Below are 23183 nucleotides of genomic sequence, written 5' to 3'. Positions count from 1 at the left end.
GAGGGCCTGAGATCCACCCCAGGCCCTCCGCCCTTCGCGCGGGGCGGCGGTTGATGACCGTGGGCCGGCCGTTTTGATGAATACAGGAGGGCCGCAAGGGCCTGAGGGCTCAGACACCACGCGGAGCCAAGGCACTGCCTCAGCCGCAGTTGAAGAAACCGCTCTCGGACTGGACGGAGGCGGAGCAGCAGCTCGGGCTGAGCCAACAGAAGAGCCTTAAAATGCCTGGAGCAGCCCTAGGACAGCCCCCAGCGCGAGGCACTCTGGGAGTCGTAGTCTACCTCCCGGACAGCAGTCTTTCTCGCTTCGTTTCCCCGCCTTTTAACGTCGCTTTTATTCTTCCCCTCCCCTCCCAGCACGCCGGCTTCCGGGTCGCCACACGTTTCACGTACGACTACACTCCCCAGAATTCTCTTCTTCGCGTCCCAGCGCGCCGCGGGCGCCGGCCGCCTTCTTTGGACTGCAGTTCCCAGAAGCCCTCTGGGGAAGTGCTTCCCTCTCTCATTTCCAGGACCACAATTCCCAGAGACTTCAGCTTCCTGGCGGTTCTCTTTTTACTCTATCTCTTCTTGAGCTGGCCGGGCTTCGCCGACCAGCCGGCGCACAGCCACGACGTGATCCGTCGTGACCCGGCACAGGGTTTCCTCAGCGGCCTGTTTTCCTCCTCACTCAGTTGTCCCTTTTGCAGGCTGTCGCGGCTGGCCTGAGCGGTGACCTGGCGGGCCGCGCCTGCGCTGTGCCCCGTTTCCTGCCTGGCTGGTGGCGGCGGCCATTTTGTTCATCCTCCTCCTCCTCCTCCTGCTCCTCCTGGTTGGAGCGCAGTGTCCGGAGCGGGCTGGGGGGAGAGAGCCCGAGAGCGGGGTTCGGTGCGTTTTCCTCTGTCCCCAGCCGGTGCCCGTAGCCCCCCTCCCCTTCCTCCCCACCCCCTCCCCTCCCCGGCCCTGCCCTCCCCCTTGTCCCGGGATCGCTCCGTCGCACCCACCATGATGGAAGACGACGGGCAGCCCCGGACTCTGTGAGTACCCGAGACGAGGGGTGCCAGGCGCCGAGAGGCCCGGGCACCGCGGGACGCTGTGGGAGGGAGCAGGAGAGCGGGGCCGAAGGCGGGACTCTTGGCGGCTCCCTGGCCGCGGTGGCGCGGACGCGAAGTGCATTCCTCATCTGTTCCTTTTTCCTTAGAAAGGAAGCTCTCCCTTCCCCCAAACACAGTCACTTCCTGGGGTCCGGGGCTTATTTCGACCTTTTCCTCTCGCGCCCTTCTTTGCAACCTCCTCCTAAGCCGGGTTTCTGCACGCCAGAGCCTGTCAGGCCCGGGAGAGCTCCTGCTACTCCTCTGCTCCGGGGGCCCTGGGCCGGGCCGGGAGCTGCCGGTCCCCCACGGGGGCTGGGCCTGGTGGGGGTGGGACTGGGGGTGGGACCGCAGCCACATCCCCTGCGGGCCGCGAGGAATTAGCACTCACGCCCTCCAAGTCCCCAGTCGCTCCCTGCTCTTATCCCAAGTTGAGCTCTCCGAGGAAGACGGACATTCTAACACCACTCAAACCCCTACTGTCTTTCTGCCCCACGTGCCCCCGCCCACGCTGTCAGAAACACTTTGCCTAGCGCCCGCTACTTTTAAAGTGCAAAAGGGATCCCTCTTGCCGCCGGAGCATCTTTCCCTTCTTGGATGAAGAAGTTTACTTTGAGCGCTACCTGCGCTAAACTGACAACCAGTTGTTACAGTGGTGTTACCCTCTCCTAATCTGTGGATCGAGACCTTCAGAGTTGGATAAAATGATGTTTTTATCAGCTATTCGATGTGTCTTTTGAGCGCTTTTTCTTCTATCTTGCTGTTGCTCTTTACTCTGAAGCCCAGTGTAATGAATGAATTTCGTCTTTGAATCGCTTATTCGAGTTTCCTTTCCTTCCTAATGAAGAGTGATGACTCAGCATTTGCATTCCTTTCCAAATAGTGTGGCAGTCCTTTCTTTTTTCCTGCATTTTTTAAAGTGTAATTTCTAATTAAATGTTTAAGTTGGGCACCTTGGGTCTTCCTAGCCTCTCGAAGCTCAGCACACCTGCCTCGAGTGCAAGGAGTCAGTCAGGTCGCTGCTTTGTTTTCTCTTGCCTCTGCCTGGTATTGATACGATCATAGTTCACTTGGCTTTGCTATCTGATGGGGAAATTACTTTTTGGGGAACAGATGAAGGTGAGTGGGTACTTAAGGCAGTTAGACTAGTTTCTCATCTCTAGTCCTACCAAAGAAAGTTTGCTCCGTAAAGAAGGTAGATGTCTATGTTCAACATTAATACAACTTTGTTTTTTTGGCTGGTGGGGGGGGCTTACACTTTTTTATTCCTACTTCTCTAATGTCTCACTAAAGTATCTGCTATCCCTTTTGAGAATTTGAGGTCAACTTAAGTACATCAAATGCTTGAATGGGAAGTCTGCTTAGTAGGAAGTTTTGTATCAATATTTATGTTTTGTGCTGTCTTCCATTTCTGCTCTCTTTTCCCAGAAAAGAGAGGATTGGGACAAACTTGAAATTTGTCCTCTAACATCTGTTGAAGCCAAGACTTGGTATTTAGTTAGCAATGTGTTCTTTGATGGAAGCATCTGGGAAAGCTGGATTTAGGCTTAGCAAGCATGTATTTAACAACGATAAAAGTTACATAGTATTTAAAAATCTGAAATGTCATCGCATCATAATAGTTACTGAATAATTGGTAAATCCTCAAGGCATATTTCTCATTAACTGTATCTATCTGTTCCTTATGAAGAATTCCTGTTTTGTCATGCTAAACAAAATGCTATTGCAGTACCTTTAATTCATACAAGCACTTTGCGTCTGCCTTCTCATCTCCATCAGATCTTAGACCGTAGACTAATAAGCTAACTTCTTTGTCACTTATTTCCTACCTCTACCTTCTCCAGTCTCCTGTTCTTTCTCAGAAACACAATTAAGTTGTCTATGTTTACAGTTATTTAAAAATGTGACATGTATACATATAAGTAAAGAAACACCTTGAGCTTCGTTGTACCTGTATGTCAGTATATGTTTACTATTCTGTCTTCCTTTTTCCTTCTCCCACTCTTCTCCATGGGAAGGATTTTTTTTTTTTTTTTTTAGACAAGGACTGCTACATCTTCCTAGGTCTTAACCCTGCAGCACTTAGTTCACTGCCTGGAACATAAGAGGTACTCAAATATTTTACAATGATTATACTTCCTTTCATTAAATTAATATTAAGTCCGTTTTTAAAAAAGTCCTGATTGATTTAAAATTATATAAGCAGACATGATGGTCATATGTGGTGTGGTCTGTTGATTTTTATATTTTTTGAAATTTGAAATGTAAAATTTTGAGATAAAAGCAAATGTTTCACATTTGGATTTTTGTCAGATTTTAATAAAAATGCATATTTTTTAAAGTGTTCATTTTACATATTTCTCAAAGGGTTCTTTTAGATACAGGTAACATGATAAAAACTTTGAAGGTGACTTTAGAGGTTGATACCTAGTAGGGTTTTTTGTTTATTTATGGAGATCCTTCTTTTATTTTACATCGTGATCTTTGGATTAGGCTTTCAAGTGGCTGGTATGTTTTAAAAGAATGTACTCTTAACAAAGCTTATCTTAAACTGTTTCCTTAATATGCCTGTGTGTTACTAGTGAGGTTTTTTTCCTGCAGACACACACAAGCTAAGACATATGGTTCTATCATCAGAAAACAATATGGTGTTTATAGCCTAGGTAGGTCTTTAAATATTCATTACCTACAGTATTACTAATTTATTTGATGGTATTTAAAGTGATATAGAATTGCTTTGATGTTGAGCCTAAAATTTGTCATATAGTTTCTTTGAAGGTCTGTTTTCTGATGTTCTTTGCTCCCATTTAACATTTTTTGTATTGGAGGGTAAATGTATTGGGTATCTTGGGATCTAAAAAAACAAATGAGATCATGCTGTATAACACTGGTGTTGGAAGTGAACTGCCTGACACCTACCTTGTGGGACCCACATTTCAGATTTGTGTTGTGTGTAGCTTTGAGTACAGTGATTTGATCCATGGTATATCTGAATCTGTTATACAACATTAAATTGTAATGGTGTTCTATTGTAGTTTTATTTTCTTCATCTACTCGATGCACCAAAATGAGTAGGAATTGTGGATCTGGAATTATACCATGTTAATGCAATGCCATCTTTAAGGCCGTTTTTTCCCCCGATAGAGACTCAGTCAAAAGGAGGAAATAAGCCATTCATTTAGAGTATAATCTGAACATCTAAGGGCAATAGCAGTAAATACTGTTAAATCCCATTATAAAATTGATTAGCTGTACCATACATTTGGCTATATTGTGGCTGTAATTAAACCTCTCATACAATTTAATCATATTTTCTGTTTCTTTAAAATGTATGTGTATGTGTGTTGATATTCCTTATATAGTTGGTCAGTTCACTTGTACCTCCTGCACCTTTCCTCCACCCTGCCTCCTTCCTAAAATGAAATATCGACAAATTGATCAGCACATTAGAGGCCCATTGAAGGATATTGTTGCAAAATCTCCTCTTATATAGGAATTTTCAAGAACAAAAGTAAAAATATTACTTAGCCATAGTGTCTTGTGTAAAAGTGCTGGTAATTTCAGCCTTCGTAGGGCTAATCTTCTCAGAGTGAGAGCACATTCAGTATTGAAAAGTGTGATTAGCCTTCTGAAAGGCATGATGTTCTTAACTTAAAATTCTGCCTGGTTGTACATAGGAAGTAGTTTGGCAATGTGAACTTTTGCCTGCTGTGAAACTGCCAAGTTCTAGTCTCAAATTTGATTTTAACCCTGACTTTAGGGATAAAGACATAATTTTCCATTTTTAATGCATTAGTTCCTACAGTTCCTGTTCTTAGAAGACAAAATAGACCTAAGGTTTGCTTTTTTTTCCCCCCTTGAGTTAAAAATCGTTTTGGAATTTCCTAAGTGTTTACTCTTTGGATTGATCTCACTACAATAATTTGAGCCATTTGTCTTTTTCTGTTATTTTGTATGTGTTCTTCAAGTAGAAATTTTATATTTAAACCCTTGGAACTTTAGAATATGTTGACGATTTTATAACCAAAGCAGAAAGAAAGTGAAGTGTAGATGATTTAGAAAGAAAAAGTAAATATTTCTATGTGCTACCAAGAGATGATGTTTTTACCAGGTCAAGAGTTGAATATTTTTGTTAGTATTTATTTTGGGACAGATAATTTTATGATACCGTAAAGGTACTTAAGCTGTATAGTATTTTAAAAGCTGTAAAATGTTTCTGTATTAAGTGTTATGATGGATGAAGGCAAATGTAGGTGAATGAATTACAGAACTCTGAGTAAAGGAAAAGGCAGTCTCAGGTTTCTGTATAATTTAGGTGAAATTATATGGCAAATTATCTCCTTTTTATCCTGGCAAATTAAGATGTTCTACATGTTGTTATGGAAGGCCATTTTTATTTTTATTTTATTATTTATTTATTTTGCGGTATGCGGGCCTCTCACTGTTGTGGCCTCTCCTGTTGCGGAGCACAGGCTCCGGACGCGCAGGCTCAGCGGCCATGGATCACGGGCCCAGCCGCTCCGCGGCATGTGGGATCATCCCGGACCGGGGCACGAACCCGCGTCCCCTGCATCGGCAGGCGGACTCTCAACCACTGCGCCACCAGGGAAGGCCCTGGAAGGCCATTCTTATATTAGTTTTTGGAGTTTGCTACTTTACCAACTGAACTTTTAGTGGAGATATTTGAAAAGTAGGAAACCTTAAAACTAAACTTTTTCTCTAAGTATTTCATGACATTCTACACTTGCGTTAACCTTTTGCTCTTTGTTATCAGTGCTTGAAATATAAATTAATATATCTAAATGTGCCTCTAGAAATTCTTCAGAATCTGTAGTTGATTAGAAATTGGTTGACTTGGAATAAAAATCCTGTGAAACAGTAACAGCTTTGTGACTGTTAGGTATGTAAGGTAGTTAATGCCCGTGCAGTTTTTTCCTGGAAAAATCATTAAACAGTCATACAGATTAAAATTATTTAAATCATTTACCGTTTGTTACATTCAAGTGATAATTTTAACTTTGTTGCTAGTTAGCTTTGATATGTGAAAATCAGTTTTATCCACTCCTATTCTCTTAGAAATGAGCTAACTATTAGCATTTTAGGTTAGTTGAGTGTTAACACTTCAGAGACCAAGGTCACTGTTCATTTTCTTTACAGATAGGTCTACTTTGTACAAAAAGAAATTGCATGGATACAGGTTCACAAACCCCTATGAGTTAAAAAAAAAGATAGGCAATTGTCTGGCTAGCTCAGAAGCCTATAACCTTTCACTACTGCTGGGAAAAGTATGTCACTGCACAGCCTACTGATGGGTCTGCTCTACTTTAAATATAACAAAAAGGTGACATAGTGGACCTAAACCAGTTTGTCACTGGTTTAGTCTTCCATTTAAGTAACATTGGACTTGTGTTTCATTTTTAGAGCGTGTTAAAGTTATTGGCACCCATTGCAGTGAAATTCTTAGGTGAAAAGAAAATTGCTATTCATTCTTAATCAAATTTTTTTTTCTTTTTAACACTTAACCTTACCTTTCTTAGTCTTATTTTTCCCTTTCAGAGTATCCTGTCTTAAACTATGGCAACTGTAGATACAAGGCTTATATTGGTCTCAGTACATTGTTTCCAGATGTTAGGTATTATAGTTAGGAAAATAAAACTTATGTCCTTTTACTTTCCAGAAGAAAATATGTTAAATTTTATAAATGTTGTTGGTTTATGAGGATCATAACTGATGTGAGTTTTAGGAACTATATGCTGAGTGCGAGAAAGACTTAAAGTTTATTAAGCTAAATTAAGATAGATCCATGGTAAAGAAGATGTGGTACATATATATAATGGAATATTAGCCATAAAAAGAAATGAAATTGGGTCATTTGTAGAGATGTGGATGGACCTAGAGTCTGTCATACAGAGTGAAGAAAGTCAGAAAGAGAAAAACAAATACTGTATATTAACACATATATGTGGAATCTAGAAAAGCGGTACAGATGAAGCTATTTGCAGGGCAGGAATAGAAAGGTAGACATAGAGAACGGTTGTTTGGACAGGGTGGGGGGGGAGCGGAGGGTGGGATGAATTGGGAGATTCGGTTTGACATAAATACACTACCGTGTGTAAAATGGATAGCTAGTGGGGACCTGCTATACAGCACAGGGAGCTCAGCTCCGAGCTCTGTGAAGACCTAGATGGGTGGGATGGGGGAGAGGGAGGGGATATATGTATACATAGAGCTGATTCACTTCACTGTCCAGCAGAAACTAACACATTTTAAAGCAATTATACTCCAATAAAAAAGAAAAGAAAGAGAAAAAAGATCCATGATACAAGATGGTCATCTCTGGGTGGTGGTGTTCTTTTCTTTTAAACTTATGTGTATTTTAAGTTTCTTATACAAAATACATACATTCAATTTGTAATTTTTTAAAAAATCTTTAGATATGTTATAGTCAAAAGTATACCTGGGGGCTTCCCTGGTGGCGCAGTGGTTGAGAGTCCTCCTGCTGATGCAGGGGACATGAGTTCGTGCCCCGGTCTGGGGGGATCCCGCATGCCGCGGAGCGGCTGGGCCCGTGAGCCATGGCCACTGAGCCTGCGCGTCTGGAGCCTGTGCTCCGCAACGGGAGACGCCACAACAGTGAGAGGCCCGCGTACCGCAGAGGAGAAAAGTATACCTGGATTTGTCTTAAATTTTCTCTGAATTTCTAGAGAAATCTTTATATTTGCTTTGTTATCTACATTAAGATGTATTTTGTTGATTCTGATGCATTTTTGAGTGTGAATTTTATTTTACCCTGCTCTCCTAAAACAAAACTATGAAGACCTACCATCAATAACAATCTTATTAGCAAAGTAGAAAGAACAAAATCCTTCAATCTTTGTGTTTTGCTATAACTTTAATTCTCTTCTTTGTTCATGTAATTGCTTTGGTTGGGGGTCTAAGGTAAACTCACCTTGTGTCTGATATCCTTCTATGATCAGGTGTTTTAATGAATCAGTATTTGTGGTATTATGTGTGTGTGTTATACATTATTTTGAATTGTGTTTCATATCTAAAAATTATAGTTATCTTGAGACTGATTTAAATTTTTATTCTAACAAATAAGATGAGAAAATGATATATAGGTACAGAATAATATGCTTTGGGTGGGAAGCAAGGTCATATTGTTTTGGTTTTTCTTTTTTTTTTGGCCGTACACGGGCCTCTCTCGCTGTGGAGCACAGGCTCCGGACGCACAGGCTCAGCGGCCATGGCTCATGGGCCCAGCCGCTCCGCGGCATGTGGGATCTTCCCGGACCGGGGCACGAACCCGTGTCCCCTGCATCAGCAGGCGGACTCTCAACCACCGCGCCATCAGGGAAGCCCCTGATTTGTTTTTAATAGAGTCTTTTGAAGTGATATTTTAGTGACCTAAGAATAATTATTGCTTTCCTAAATGAGAGTTAATCTTACACTCAAAGGATCAGGCTTAATTGGAAAAATTTTACTGAAGACAGAGGAAGTTAAAATGAAATAAAAGATGATGAGTAGATGATAATGCTTTAGAGCTAGAGCTGAAGGGAAATAGCTGATTTTTTTCTTTCTTTCTGTACAGATACGTAGGTAACCTCTCCAGAGATGTGACAGAAGTTCTTATTCTTCAGTTATTCAGTCAGATTGGACCCTGTAAAAGCTGTAAAATGATAACAGAGGTAAGATCTTCCCAGTTCCCTGTGCTGACAATTAGCATAATGTTTAACATTTTGAGATACATGAGTTGATTAGTATCATTTTAAGTTTCAAGTTACTAGATGGATAGATTCATGTTGTGTTGACTTATTTGATTTGACTGACAAACTAGGTTTAGAATGGAGTTTATCTGAGAGGACAGAGTTTCTGTGCTGTTATTTTCAAAGGGTCCTTCATGATGTAGTTATCTTCAAGTGATTCTGCTTATGTAAAGTTGTTAGAGCTTATCTCAGAATGTTGAAAAACTAGGTTATATTTCCAATAAGAATGTTATATTTCATATATTTCCAATAAGAATTGGTGTGTGTAGAAGAACATTAGGTTATTATGAGCATAGTGCCACACAAGCATCTTCAGCAATTTTAGTAAATGCTGACTGAACAACTTTATGTAGATAGGAATTTAAATTGTTAGGATAATTTGTTTTCCTTTTTTTCAAAAAAATCTTACTTTTTATACTTTCCTGGTTAAGACTCTGGAGCAGTGCCCAATGACTCGGTTTTCAGTTTATTTATTAACACTTTGCTTTTTCAACTATTTAGTATGTACCAGATACCATGGTAAGTGCTAGGGATACAGTGGTGAATAAAACGGTTCCTAGCGCGATAGAATTTTCCAGTCTATGAGGGAGACAGAGGAAATAATAGGCATTAATGATATAGGATAATAAATAGTGTGGAAGTTGATAGTTTCAAGTGCTATAGGAGCTTGTAGGTCTGTACAGTCTTCAGTCAGGGGAGGATTCAGTGTCTAGGCTGAAACCGAAAAGGATAGTAATGGAAACTGGCTAGACAGGAATTTGAGAAAGAAGGGAATCCAGGTAGAGAGAAGAATGTTGATCAAGCCTGGTAGACAGAGAGCGGGAGTGCTTGTGAGATAGAAGGAAAGATAGAAACCATAATGTGGTTGGAGTTTCGAAAGGGATTAGTCTTAGGAGATGCCAGGAGATGAGGCAGGAGTGTTCAGCAGGGGCCAGAGCTGTGCTAAGGAGTTTGTGTTATATTCTGAGACGGAGGGGTACTATTAGAAATATGTAAAGCAAAGTGGCCTTTTGATCTTCATTCTTAACTAATAAGGATAATTATCACTCTTTTCTGGTATATTATCTCTTCTTTCCTTCCTGTCTTTGATTATTTATTCATTCTTTCTTTAATTAATCAAAAATTTACTTTGTACTAGGCACTGTTCAAAGCATTGGGGATATAATGCAGAGCTAGACCAGTGAGGTTCACAAGAGTTTACATGTTAGTGGGAGTATTGTAAATAATAAGTAAACAAGATAATTCTGGATAGGAGTAAGAGCTTTTAAGAGAATATAACAGTTCTGTGATGGTGATTGCAATGTTGGTGCTGTATAGGCTAGGTGGTGAGGGATGACATCTTGCTGCAGTTGGCATCTGTATTGTGAAAGTAATAATGTAGGTTCTTAAGGAGATGGGAACTGAAGTTGCATAATTGAATGTTGAGGCTTTTTGGTTATGATCTGTGATCTAGAAATCTGTAATCAGTGGGCAGTTGACTCAACCAAATTCTAAAAGATCAAATGAGTCTTTTTTAGACTATGGATGTTTGGTATGGGACCAACATGATAATGACTACTATCAGAAATCACCTCTTTGAGCTGAGAAAGGAATAACAAGATGGTGCCATCTACATTAAGAGCTGGAGGCAGAGGGAACAGCCCATACAAAGGCCTTGTGTTGGTAATGAGCTTGGTGCATTTGTGGAACCAAAGACCAGGGTGGCTGGAACCTGGTGAATGGTGGGAAATGAGTGTAATAGAGTAGGCAGGCAGGGTTTGGAATCACATAGGGCAGTATGAGCCATGACACAGTGTTTGGATTTTACTCTGCAGTGGGGATTTTAAGTAGGGCGATGAAGTATTCTTTTTTATTAATTAATTTGTTTGTTTGTTTTTGGCTGCATTGGGTCTTCATTGCTGCATGCAGGCTTTCTCTAGTTGCGGCGAGTGGGGGCTACTCTTCTTCGCGGTGTGTGGGCTTCTCATTGCGGTGGCTTCTCTTGTTTCGGGGCACGGGCTCTAGGCGCGCGGGCTTCAGTAGTTGTGGCTCGCGGGCTCTGGAGCGCAGGATCAGTAGTTGTAGCGCACGGACTTAGTTGCTGTGCGGCATGTGGAGTCTTCCTGGAGCAGGGCTCGAACCCATGTCCCTTGCATTGGCAGGCGGGTTCTTAACCACTTCGCCACCAGGGAAGTCCTCCTGATGAAGTATTCTTATTTGCTTTTTTTTTTTTTTGGCAGTACGTGGGCCTCTCACTGTTGTGGCCTCTCCCGTTGTGGAGCGCAGGCTCAGCGGCCATGGCTTACGGGCCCAGCCGCTCCGCGGCATGTGGGATCCTCCCGGACCAGGGCACCAACCCATGTCCCCTGCATCGGCAGGCGGACTCTCAACCACTGTGCCACCAGTGGAGCCCCTTGTTTGCATTTTTAATGTTACTTTATTTGGAAAATGATTTTTTTTTTTGGTGGTGGTACGCGGGCCTCTCACTGCTGTGGCCTCTCCCATTGCGGAGCACGGGCTCCAGACGCACAGGCTCAGCGGCCATGGCTCACGGGCCCATCCGCTCTGTGGCATGTGGGATTTTCCCGGACCGGGGCACGAACCCACGTCCCCTGCATTGGCAGGCGGACTCTCAATCACTGTGCCACCAGGGAAGCCCGGAAAATGATTATTATATGGAGAATGGATTGTAGGGGGCAAGAGTGGAAGGAGAGGGAAACCAGCTGTGTTTATTTCACTAGCCTAGGTAGGAGATGATGTTCTTTAAGAGTCATAGCCATAGAAATAGAGGTAGATAAGTTTGGGATACATTTTGGAGGTAGAATCAGTAGGACTGGATTGGCTGTGGGACATAAAGGAAGACATCAAGAAAGACCCCTTAGATTCTTGTTTGCAGCTGTGTGTATGTTAATGCTGTTTGCTAAAATGGGCATGGCATGACTGAGGGAGACACAGGATTGATTGGGGGTGGGGAGTGGTGGGAATCGAGCTCTGTTTTGGCAATGTTAATTTTAAGATGTGCATTAGACATATAAATGGACGTCATATGTAGGCAGTTGGATAAACTGTTTTGGAACTCTAGAGAAACCAGTGTTGATGATACTAGCTTGCAGTGATAATTTGAAGCCATGGGACTGGATAAGATCTAGCTCCTAGATCTAGAGAGAGCGCTGAGAGAGAAGAGAGTAGAGGGGGCCTAGGTTCGAGCCCTGGAGCATCTCAACACTTAAGTGACATTTATAGTTTGAGTTAAGGAGGAAGAAATACTTTCTGAAAGATCCTCCAGTGAAGAAACAGGAAAACCAAGAGAGTATGGTGGAATCTACAGGAGAATATTTAGAAGAGGAGGAGAGTTGTCAACAGTTTTGAATTCTGCTTGAAAGTCAAGGTGAGGACAGAAAAGGGATCACAGAGATGGCAGGGAGGTCATTGGTGAGCTCAACATGAAGTTTCCTTTCCATGGTTGGGTTGGAAACTGACTGGAGTGGGTTTAGGAAAGAATGAAATGTGAGAAAGTGGAGAGTCGCTAGAAAATTTTTGAGAAACATTTGATACATATATTTTTTAAAACCTGTGTGCACAGTCAGCCATATGAAGGGGTAGAGGAGTTTGAAGTGAACTTTCATAATTTATCTGTATTCTACAACTCCTATATTTGAACTTGTAAATAGTTGTAAAATTTCATATTTCTTTGTCTTGACATTTATGTCATCCAACAAAAATTGGTGACAACACCGTGGTAAGGACACAGTTGATTTCAGAGTGTCACTTGGTGGTGGTGTAAATGGGAAACTTTCAAAGGGCATGAACTCATGAACTCTAGTACAGACTATTCGTTTCCTTTCATAAATTTCATTTTAGGGTATGAGAAATCCCTTTCCTCCCCTTAGTTTTACGATGTTTTACTTTAGATACTGCTTATCGTAGATTCTAGCTTTCCCTGTATACTATAATAAATGTATATTATCAGTTCTAAGGCAAATGTTAAAAAATTTTAACATCTCTGACAGTGACAAAAAATGGTGTCTTAAATGAGATGAAATGCAGTGTGATGTGAATATACGTGTGTGTGTGTGTGTGTGTGTGTGTGTACATGTATGTACATACATTGAATGGGATCTGGCCTACTACTAGTTAGATAAATTTGAAGTCAGTATGCACGAGTAGACTAGTTTACTAAAGCCCGTTGTTATCATAGTTCTACCATTGGACTCCTGTATGTTTTGCTATGGTTAACAGTGTTTTCCTTAGAGACCATCAGGGCAGAAGAGGTAGGAGTACAAGGAGAAGTTGACTAGCACAGTGTTAGCTTCATATTTACCTTTAAACCTTTTCTTCAGTGAGTGTTACTGGTAAACGTTAACTCTTCTACAAAAGGAATGTTTGGAGTCTTTTCCCTATTTCCTTTCTCTGCCTCCTGAGAACAGCATTCACGTGGCTACAACAATAGGATTTCTGTATGAGAGCCCGTAGTAGTTTTCTTGTCAGTATTAATGATTACGCTTTTTTCCCCCTCAAGGAAATGCCTTCTGGTTGCTTCACCACTATTGTTTTAGACGTCTTATTTTGGATTTTTCTGCTAAAACTTCCCTGGAATGAAAAACAGTGGTTGTTGAAAAGAGCTTTATTTTATCTGGTATTTTTAATCCCTTGTAAGTGCAACTGGAATTCCACATTTTAAACATTATTTTTAGATATTTTACATTGAATAGTGATATTTTTAACCTTATGTAAAAAATATATTTGTACAACTGTATAGCTGTTCAATATAGGTTGCAGTCTTATAAAATTCATTTCCATTTTGGTTCATAGGTGTTACAGTTGTTATATCTTAGGTACTTTCTCATCTTATATTGGTGTTTTATATTCATTGGTGTCATATTAGGTACTCACTTTTTTTTTAAATTTTTATTGGAGTATTGTTGATTTACAATGTTGTGTTAGTTTCAGGTGTACAGGAAGGTGAATCAGTTATACATATACTTATATCCACTCTTTAGGTATTCACTCTCTTATATTGGTGTTTTGTGATATAAAATTTTAGCTTTGTTGTGGAATATTTTATTCAGACACATTTTCAGAAAATCTTTTCTTAATCACTAGTATATTTTTCTGGTCTTTGGAAGACCAAATTCAAAGTGTATAGAATCTCCAGAGCTTCAGAAGATTTTGAAAGGTAGGGATTTCATTTCAACAGCTGGTTATAAATCTGAAATTTTTCTTTTTTCATTCTTATTCCTTCCTTGTACAGAAAAGAAATACATAATCTCGTCTTATTATATGTATCAATAGTACTAATCCTAGTTTCGATCAGGAGTAAAGTTTGTAAAGTTGGTTCATTTCTGTATTTTTTTTATAGTCATGGGATACAGTTTATGAAGGATTATGATGCATAAATAGAATTCATCCCTTTGAAAATAATGTTGGGAGAGAAGAGCAGTGGTAAGGAGTGGTCCTTATCTCTCAAATCTGAACTTGAGGTTTTGTTTGGTCTAATATAAACTTCTGTTTTATATTTAACATACTTCACCAGAACTCTGTACTTTCATTTAATGCTGGTAGTCATGATTCTGTACTGCTTTGTAGTTCTGTTTGAGTACAACAGTATTCTGAGGTGCAAAGTCAGGTATAGGTGTAAATCTTATTTTTAAAGTGTTAGGCTTTCATAAGCTTATGCAATCTCACCTCGTACATGCCTAGCTATCAGTAATGTTTTTTCCTGGATTTTCTTCTCAGCAACCCGATAGCAGAAGGGTCAACTCTTCTGTTGGATTTTCTGTTTTGCAGCATACAAGCAATGACCCATATTGCTTTGTGGAATTTTATGAACACAGAGATGCAGCTGCTGCATTAGCTGCTATGAATGGGAGAAAAATTTTGGGAAAGGTAAGATGATAAATGATGGCATCTTATGAGTATATATATTTGCATGTCAAATTAGTTTGTATTCTTTTTTAGCAAGTTTTTAACAAATATTCAGCTCTGCCAAGTGATGGTTTTGCTTTATTCAGCCTAGTGCTTTTACCAAAATAATCCTGCTTGATAAAATGATTTAATAAGTGGTAAGTGTTGTGATTCATAATGACATGCCTAATAATTTTATTAAATATAATCTTTATTTTTAGGAGGTCAAAGTAAACTGGGCAACAACACCAAGTAGCCAGAAAAAAGATACTTCCAGTAAGTACTCCTGCTGCATTTTACTGTGGAAGAGTTCTGAAATTATCCTTGGCAGCATTACCAGCTCAAATAGGTTTTTTTCTTCCTTTAGTGTTGCCTGAAAAAGGTTTAGTACCTGACTTCTTAAGTATTTCATTACCAAATGCTTTGATTTCAGATCATTTCCACGTGTTTGTTGGGGATTTGAGTCCAGAAATTACAACAGAAGATATCAAATCAGCATTTGCCCCCTTTGGTAAAATATCGTAAGTATCATAATCAATACTATATTCAGTAGTGATAGGCAAAATTGTACATGATTAACTTGTATCAGAATTAAGATTTTCTTTCCCTAGTTAGTGTGATTTTTGTTTGTTTTGTTTTTTTGATTAGTAGATGTTGTTGAAAATGTTAATGTCATTTCAGTGTTTTGGGGTCTTGTTTTCATCTAATCCTGTGTATAACATGTTAAAAATTAAGTGATTCTGTTTGTTATCTTTAAAGCAGATGTTTGGGTGGTAAAACTTATTATAAAGTCCAGCTTTTTGTCAAGTGTTTTCAAACTTTGGTGGTTAAAGATATGGGTTAACCAAAAATAAATGATTCATACTGTGTATTAAACTTTTATAGGAGGAATTTATAAATGGGGAAAGTAGGTAAATCCTTGGATATATTGTGAAATTGGAAATGTACATGTTTAATTATAATGATAAATGTGTTTTGATATTTTAGCTGAAAAGTAGCATTATTATAGTAGTAAAATGTTTCAATGTCTGAGCCATAAATGTGGGATTAATTAGTAGATATTTTTGTTAGTGGTATTTGATTCTGCTAGGGTAGGGCCCAATTGTGGTTTGATTTTCTTTTTTTTTTAAACAAAGTTGGTGCTCAGATTTTGCTGTATGTTACTTGATCAAATATATTGGAAAATTTAAAGTGTTAAAAGTTCTATAAAATGTTTATCACAATTTATCTATCTGCTTAAAATCACTTTATTTTATGTATTTATTTCCTATAGATTGAAGTTAAACGTTTTAGTACTACTTTACAAAAATACGTTTCACCTAAGAACAACAGTATTTCTCTCTGCAATTTGTTGTTCTATAGATTTAATTTATTTGATAGATTTAATTCTTAATTTTCTATTTTGATATTTACTTTGCTTTTTAATCTAGATGTGGTAAGTAGTACTGTTTTAAAAATCAGTATAAAAAATAATACAGGTTGCTGTTTTTCAATCTATATTTATACCTGAGACCTGCAGTTTTTCTAAAGTCCAAGTCACAATTAAAAGTAATAGCATTCTGGTTATTTTGCAGAATTGCTCATAAGAATGGACAGGATCTTGAAGGCTAACTGCAAGGAACTGTGCACACTGGAACTCAGTTGTAGATTTTTTTCTCATTTCTATTTATTCTTATTATACATTATTTATATATACATATTTTAGTATTTACATTTTAACATTCTATATTCAGTGGAGTTCTATATTTCCAATCATTTTAACTTACTCACTAAAATTTCTGTGTAAATTTGTTGTTTTCGTACTGGTGTGCTTAGCATTGTTGTTAGTTTTTTATTCTCCTTTCTTAAATTTCTGAAAATGTCAATTTTTCAAAATTTACAGCTGCCCAAACTCCAAAATGATGGTAGAGAATTGACCAAGAAAAATAAAGAAATCTGTTAACAGGCCATGTATGCCTTTTTAATTCCTATTTTTTCCTCTTTTTCAATTTTTTAATATTTCATATATTTTGTATCACTAGGCAGAAGACATTTAACTATTTAGAGATTGCATGGTAAAGTAGTTAGCATTGTTACAGTAATTTATAGAACCAGTAAACCTTAGAGGACACTAGCGAATAGAATATTAGAAAAGGAAACTATTGTTCCTATTAATCTTCAAATTTGAGCATTTAGTTTAGAAAGCACAGGCTGTTTGATTAGGTTGCATGTTTATTACATGTTTTTGTCCTACTGCTTTTTTCTAACAGGTAAAGAAGCGTTAGGGAGAGTTCAGGAATGGCTGTAGTTAATTAGGGCTAACTGGAATTTTATTTAAAAAAATGCTCACAATACAGTGTGTGTGGTTCCTTTTAGTTTTTATTTTGAGGATGACTTTTACTTCCCTCATTTAGCTGTGCTTCTTTTCACAGGGATGCCCGAGTAGTTAAAGACATGGCAACTGGAAAATCCAAAGGCTATGGCTTTGTATCTTTTTATAATAAACTGGTATGTTCTTTCAACTCAATTTGAATTTAATGCAAAATTTAGTTATTAATGAATATTTTTGGATGTTGACTACAAACAACTATTGTGTAATTTTGTTTTAATAATAAGGTGTAGTTCATTCTTTTTTTTTCATAAGCTTGGAAATAACTGGGAAAAATAGGCTGATTATAATGAAGTATGTTGAAGCTTGCATTTGTGACTTGGTAAGGGTAAGATGTGTTAGAAGTAAAACTCACAACTAGGACAAATGAGCTAATCTCAGAATTTGAAGGGAAGTTACATTATATTTGTCTTGGGACTTCCCTGGTGGCACAGTGGTTAAGACTCTGCATTCCCAACACAGGGGGCTTGGGTTCAATCCCTGGTCAGGGAACTAGATTCCACATGCATGCTGCAACTCAGGATTCGCATGCCGCAACTAAGGAGCTCACCTGCCGCAACTAAGACCTGGCATAACCAAATAAATAATAAAATAAATAAATGTTTTTAAAAATTATATTTGTCTTAACCATGAAAATCTCAATTTTAACTTTCTTAAAATGCTTTTATTTATTTATGTATGTATGTATGGCTGCGTTGGGTCTTAGTTGCGGCGTGCAGGATCTTTTGTTGCAGCATGCAGGCTTCTCTAGTTGTGGCCTGTGGGCTTCTCTCTAGTTGTGGCACATGGGCTTCTCTCCAGTTGTAGTGCACCACGTGGGCTCTGTACCTGGGGCACGCGGGCTCTCTAGTTGTGGTGCGTGGGCTTAGTTGCCCCGCAGCATGTGGGATCTTAGTTCCCCGACCAGGGATTGAACCCACATCCCCTGCGTTGGAAGGCGGATTCTTAACCACTGGACCACCAGGGAAGTCCCTTAACTTTTTAATTATTATCCATATTTTTGTAGCTGGGACGTTAATGACTACAGCAAATTATGTAAATGAAATTTTAAGCAATTCGTCTTGATTTTTGCATGTATTTAAGAACGAGGTACCAAATATCTAAGCATTTGCATTAACTGTAACATCAGATAATAAAATGGGCTTTGGTATTAATGTTTTGGAACAGTTTCAACAACTTAAATTATTTACATTTTATTGAAGCAGTAAGATAAAGGGCAGGAGTTGTATCCTTTTTTTGCTTAGATTCATTGCAAATTCACATTACTTCCTAAATTCATTTTTTGGGAATTCCCTGGCAGTCCAGTGGTTACAACTCCTCACTTCCACTGTAGGGGGCATGAGTTCCATACCTTACTCAGTTTATTGTAGAACTCAATTTTACAGCATTCTAAATCATAATGCAGAAGTCTTCCGTCTTAAGTTTTAAATCTTGTGTCATAGTCCATTGTTATTAGAATGTAGATTGGGGGGGTTAGGTGGTATTTAGACCATAGTATCAAAGAGTTTTTAGATACTTCAGTAAAAGTCATATTACAAATCAACCGTAAAATTAAGATATTTGAAAACAATTTTGTCCTTTTTTTTGGTGATCAGTGGGATTGTAATTTTCTCCTTTTATGTTTGAATTATAATTTCCCTTGATGATTAAATGCTATCCTGGGTTTTTTTTTGTAAAATACTTTAATTTATTTATTTTGCTGCACTGGGTCTTAGTTGCTGCACGCGGGATCTTCGATCTTCATTGCAGCATGCAGGATCTTTAGTTGTAGCGTGCGAACTCTTAGTTGCGGCATGTGGGATCTAGTTCCCTGACCCGAGATTGAACCTGGGCCCCCTGCATTGGGAGCGTGGAGTTTTAGGTACTGGACCACCAGGGAAGTCCCTATCCTGGTATTTTAAAATCTATAAATAAATATTGCTTTAATGAGTCACTTACTGATAAGATTTATTGGATCCAGAAGTGCCAATGTTTTATTTCATCTTAATGAGTCTTATGAACCACTCTTTTCTGTGTTTGTAATTGCTGTTTTTTTTCTTTTTCTCCGTAGGATGCAGAAAATGCAATTGTGCATATGGGAGGTCAGTGGTTGGGTGGTCGTCAAATCAGAACCAATTGGGCCACACGTAAACCACCTGCACCTAAAAGTACACAAGAAAGTAAGATATGTCTCCTTTATATGTTTTTATGGATACTTCACAAAATCATGTATTAGTTTAGTCTTAATTTCTTAACATTGAAATTTTATTAGCATTTCAAGACTCATTTTATCTTCAGTATAATTGTGGGAAAATAACTGGGCTTTGATGCAAGTATATTTGGAGCTGTGAACCAGGTGATTTTATAGGTCAGATCATAGTGTCAAGGAGAAAAAATTCTATTTCTCCCTACAATGAGGCATACCTTAATAGTATATGGTAATCAGTTTTATAATGCTGTATAACCATCAACTTTTTTTTTTTTTTGGCTGCGTTGGGTCTTCGTTGCTGCGCGCGGGCTTTCTCTAGTCGCGGCGAGTGGGGGCTACTCTTCGTTGTGGTGCGCGGGCTTCTCACTGCGGTGGCTTCTCTTGTTGCAGAGCACGGGCTCTAGGCGTGTGGGCTTCAGTAGTTGTGGCACGCGGGCTCAGTAGTTGTGGCTCCTGGGCTCTATAGATCGCAGGCTCAGTAGTTGTGGCTCATAGGCTTAGTTGCTCCGCGGCATGTGGGATCTTCCCAGACCAGGGCTCGAACCCGTGTCCCCTGCATTGGCAGGCAGATTCTTAACCGCTGCGTCACCAGGGAAGCCCCATCAACATTTTTGTTTTCTTTCTGCATATAGATAACACTAAGCAGTTGAGATTTGAAGATGTAGTAAACCAGTCAAGCCCAAAAAATTGTACTGTGTACTGTGGAGGAATTGCTTCTGGGTTAACAGGTACAGTGTCTGGTTTTTCTAATCCCCTTCTCTGGAGCTTCATCATTATTAGCAATTTCATGATAACATGAACCTTAAATATTCTATTTGTATGTTTGTTTTTCAGATCAGCTTATGAGACAGACATTCTCACCATTTGGGCAAATTATGGAAATCAGAGTTTTTCCAGAGAAGGGCTATTCATTTGTCAGGTAAAATCCTACCTTACGTTTGATCCATTCCTTTCAGTTATATTATTTGATCCCCTCAGGTATCAGAGTTTGTTATTTTAGTACTTCTTTGCAATGTAGAACTTTAAACTCCTACATGATGTACTTTAGGAAAATACCAAGTTGATACTTATAAATTAAGGAGTTTCTGTATTACTTACTAAGTACTTAAAAAAATAAAAAACAAAAAACTTCATTCTCATCTTCTCTTAGATTTTCTACCCATGAAAGTGCGGCCCATGCCATTGTTTCGGTGAATGGTACTACAATTGAAGGACATGTTGTTAAATGCTATTGGGGTAAAGAATCTCCTGATATGACTAAAAACTTCCAACAGGTAATCCAATTTTTCATAGCACTTTTTAAGGTCTCCTTCTTACATATCTACATAAAAGCTTTAGAAATTGTAAAAGAAAGCAAACAAAAAAGTAAAGCATATAGCTGCTTTCAGTTGATTTTATTAATGCTATTTCAAAAGTGATTATTTTGCGGTATTAACTGAATCTTAATACTTTCTTTTCACAGGTGTCACCACCCCAATAAACTTAGACAATGATAAATAACAGAGTCCTATTCACATAAGGGTGCTTAGTTTTTCTCTTCCTTGTCTCCCACTTTCTTCAAATACTGTGTTTCTTACTTGTTCCCTAAAACAGTAATTTGCTTTTTCCTAGGTTGACTATAGTCAGTGGGGCCAGTGGAGCCAAGTTTATGGAAACCCACAACAGTATGGACAGTATATGGCAAATGGGTGGCAAGTACCACCTTATGGAGTATATGGGCAACCATGGAATCAACAAGGATTTGGAGTAGAGTAAGTTGTTTTGAGTTTTTCCAGTATAGAAACACATAGTTCTGACAAAAGGAATTAAAAAGTGTGTTTTCCTAGGGAGAATCTATTTAAGCTAAATACATTGAACTATGTGGCATTAACTATGTGGCATTTATAAGCATTGTAGAAACCTTACGAAAAATGAATTGTAATGCTAAAAATTTGCTTTTTATTATCTAGGTGGAAAGGGAGTTTGGGGTAACATGTGATGTGTCCTCCTATCTCTATGAGCAGTTGGTAGAATTTGATTTACATTTCTAATACACTGTTTTATCTACTTGTTTATTTTTTCATGGAAAAGATCTTTGTCTGGATATGTTCAGCAATTTAATGATTTATGCCTGTTGGCTTGTGTGAGAAGTCTCTGAAATTTATCTAATATAAAGTAGCTCGCTTTTTTTCCTTTATTGATAGATTGCATTAGTCCCTTGTGCTTTTTCTAGCCAGCCCAAACCTTTGTTTTCACCAGTTCTTCCTCCTGTTTACAAAGTAAACTTGTGTTTTTAAAATTGTTTATAAATTGATATACCATGTGTGCAAATATATGGTGGGTAGATGATGAGTTTAATCATTTGTCATTTTTAAAAAATCAGTTTTGAGATACTTTTCAGAGAAGTCATATGTTATCTTAGCAAAAATTTAAGACTAATATTGGAATATATATTTTACATATATGGATATATATGATTTATTTCTTTGCTCTCTGTTTTAAGTATGTTGATTTCTTGTTTATGATTAGACTCTGCTTGACTTTTGTATAACTGTATAGATAATTTTTTCTTTGCATTTGCTGAAGATTTTTTTTTTTTTTCTTCCAAGTCAATCACCTTCAGCTGCTTGGATGGGTGGATTTGGTGCTCAGCCTCCCCAAGGACAAGCCCCTCCCCCTGTAATACCTCCTCCCAACCAGGCTGGATATGGCATGGCCAGTTACCAAACACAGTGAGCTGGGACTCTAAACAAAATGTAATTCATGATAGCTTCAATTTCCTTGTGACACTCTGAAGACATGAAAGTAGACATCGGAAAATGAAAATATTTATTTTAAAAATTGAAATGTTTGGAACCTTTAGCACAGCTTTGCTTTGGTGAAGGACACATGTCTTCTAGTTCTGCCTTTTTAAGTTTTTGTTCATGATGGATATGAACATGATTTTTCTTTGTGTACAAAAACTACAATAAAGTCAATTAAGACAATTCTGACTACAAATTTTGATATAATAGGAGAAATGGGTAATACATTTTGATTCTTAGATACTCCATTTTTATCTTGCTGTTCAGTATTTTAACTCACTGTGTTTTTAAAAGAGCAAAAAAGGGAGGATCATGGAAAACTGGGAATCACAAATAAGTTCATCTTGAACCTTGATACTCCCCTCCCCTCCCCCAAGGTGGACCACATTTGAAGTCAGCAGGAAAAAAGTGTGATATTGAGAAGAAATGCATGATTTTGGAGTCGCTTTGGAGGAAATACTTTCTCTGTGCCTAAAGAAACTGAAGCCAGACTGATAAAAGAAATTTTGCAACCTAAATAAGGAACAGCATTGTCTGACTTACTTGAGCAAATATTGGTGGTCCAGATTAAGACATATTTTTAAAACTTTAAAAAGTGTTGATTATTAAAACTGTAGTAAATTACATTTCATTTTGGGGGGAAAATTCCAAGTATGGTGTTTGTATTAAAGTCAGACAGTCATTCTTATGCTTTTACATGAAGTTTAAATGATATACATTGTAAATATTGAATACAGTGTTTAAAAAGCATGCTTCAACATAGAAGTAGCAGCAATGTAATTATTTGAAGTAACACTTAACACACTCCACTGCATTGAATGCAGTGGATGAATAAGAATGTTTAAGACTGACATTTCCAAGGTTGGCTACTATGTAAAATTAAAATTATACAAATTACTATACAGAAAAAGCCTTAATTTTAATTTCATACAAATCTTTGATGCACTAGTACATTTTAAAATGTCATTGGAAATTAGATTTCTTTTTTTTTTTCCTTTTTTTGTTTTACATCATTTGGTATGTAAATACCTTGATTAAAACCTTGTAAACCTATTTCAAGGTTCCTATAAGTTGTATAGTACAGTGTTTTTAAAAAATCTTGGGGTGTTTTTTAAAATTAGATATA

At 38.4% G+C, this 23183-nt stretch overlaps 1 protein-coding gene across 15 annotated transcripts; it reads left to right on the top strand.

The window, feature by feature from the left end:
• Positions 1-415: 415 nt before the first annotated feature.
• Positions 416-22458, top strand: TIAL1 (TIA1 cytotoxic granule associated RNA binding protein like 1). 15 transcript variants are annotated; one of them, XM_027112755.1, is made up of 14 exons: positions 905-1015; positions 3110-3177; positions 3671-3732; positions 8661-8757; positions 14551-14700; positions 14940-14994; positions 15152-15239; positions 17130-17205; positions 19137-19245; positions 19907-20002; positions 20109-20193; positions 20425-20548; positions 20886-21025; positions 21863-22458. In XM_027112755.1, exons 4-14 carry the CDS (start codon positions 8746-8748, stop codon positions 21987-21989), a joined length of 1062 nt encoding a protein of 353 aa, XP_026968556.1. In that variant the 5' UTR covers positions 905-1015; positions 3110-3177; positions 3671-3732; positions 8661-8745; the 3' UTR covers positions 21990-22458. The 15 variants fall into 15 exon arrangements, with proteins under 15 accessions (XP_026968568.1, XP_026968567.1, XP_026968566.1 ...); XM_027112759.1 differs by having other exon boundaries at positions 907-1015; positions 14602-14700; XM_027112767.1 differs by lacking the exons at positions 3110-3177; positions 3671-3732 and adding an exon at positions 16601-16668 and having other exon boundaries at positions 416-1015; positions 14602-14700.
• Positions 22459-23183: the final 725 nt, after the last annotated feature.

The sequence above is a fragment of the Aethalodelphis obliquidens genome, unplaced genomic scaffold, assembly GCF_003676395.1.
Source record: "Aethalodelphis obliquidens isolate GAN/ISIS:26980383/991018 unplaced genomic scaffold, ASM367639v1 scaffold11, whole genome shotgun sequence".
Lineage (NCBI taxonomy): Eukaryota > Metazoa > Chordata > Mammalia > Artiodactyla > Delphinidae > Aethalodelphis > Aethalodelphis obliquidens.
The sequence above is the reverse complement of the archived record's forward strand: the minus strand, read 5'-3'. Positions and strand labels throughout refer to the sequence as shown.

Bases quoted from the DNA above. Each gene is read 5' to 3' on its own strand.
- TIAL1 (XM_027112753.1), top strand. From the start codon at position 984: ATGATGGAAGACGACGGGCAGCCCCGGACTCT. The intron at 14,701-14,939 runs GTAAGATGATAA...CTTTATTTTTAG, and splicing joins GGAGAAAAATTTTGGGAAAG to GAGGTCAAAGTAAACTGGGC. The intron at 14,995-15,151 runs GTAAGTACTCCT...CTTTGATTTCAG, and splicing joins CCAGAAAAAAGATACTTCCA to ATCATTTCCACGTGTTTGTT.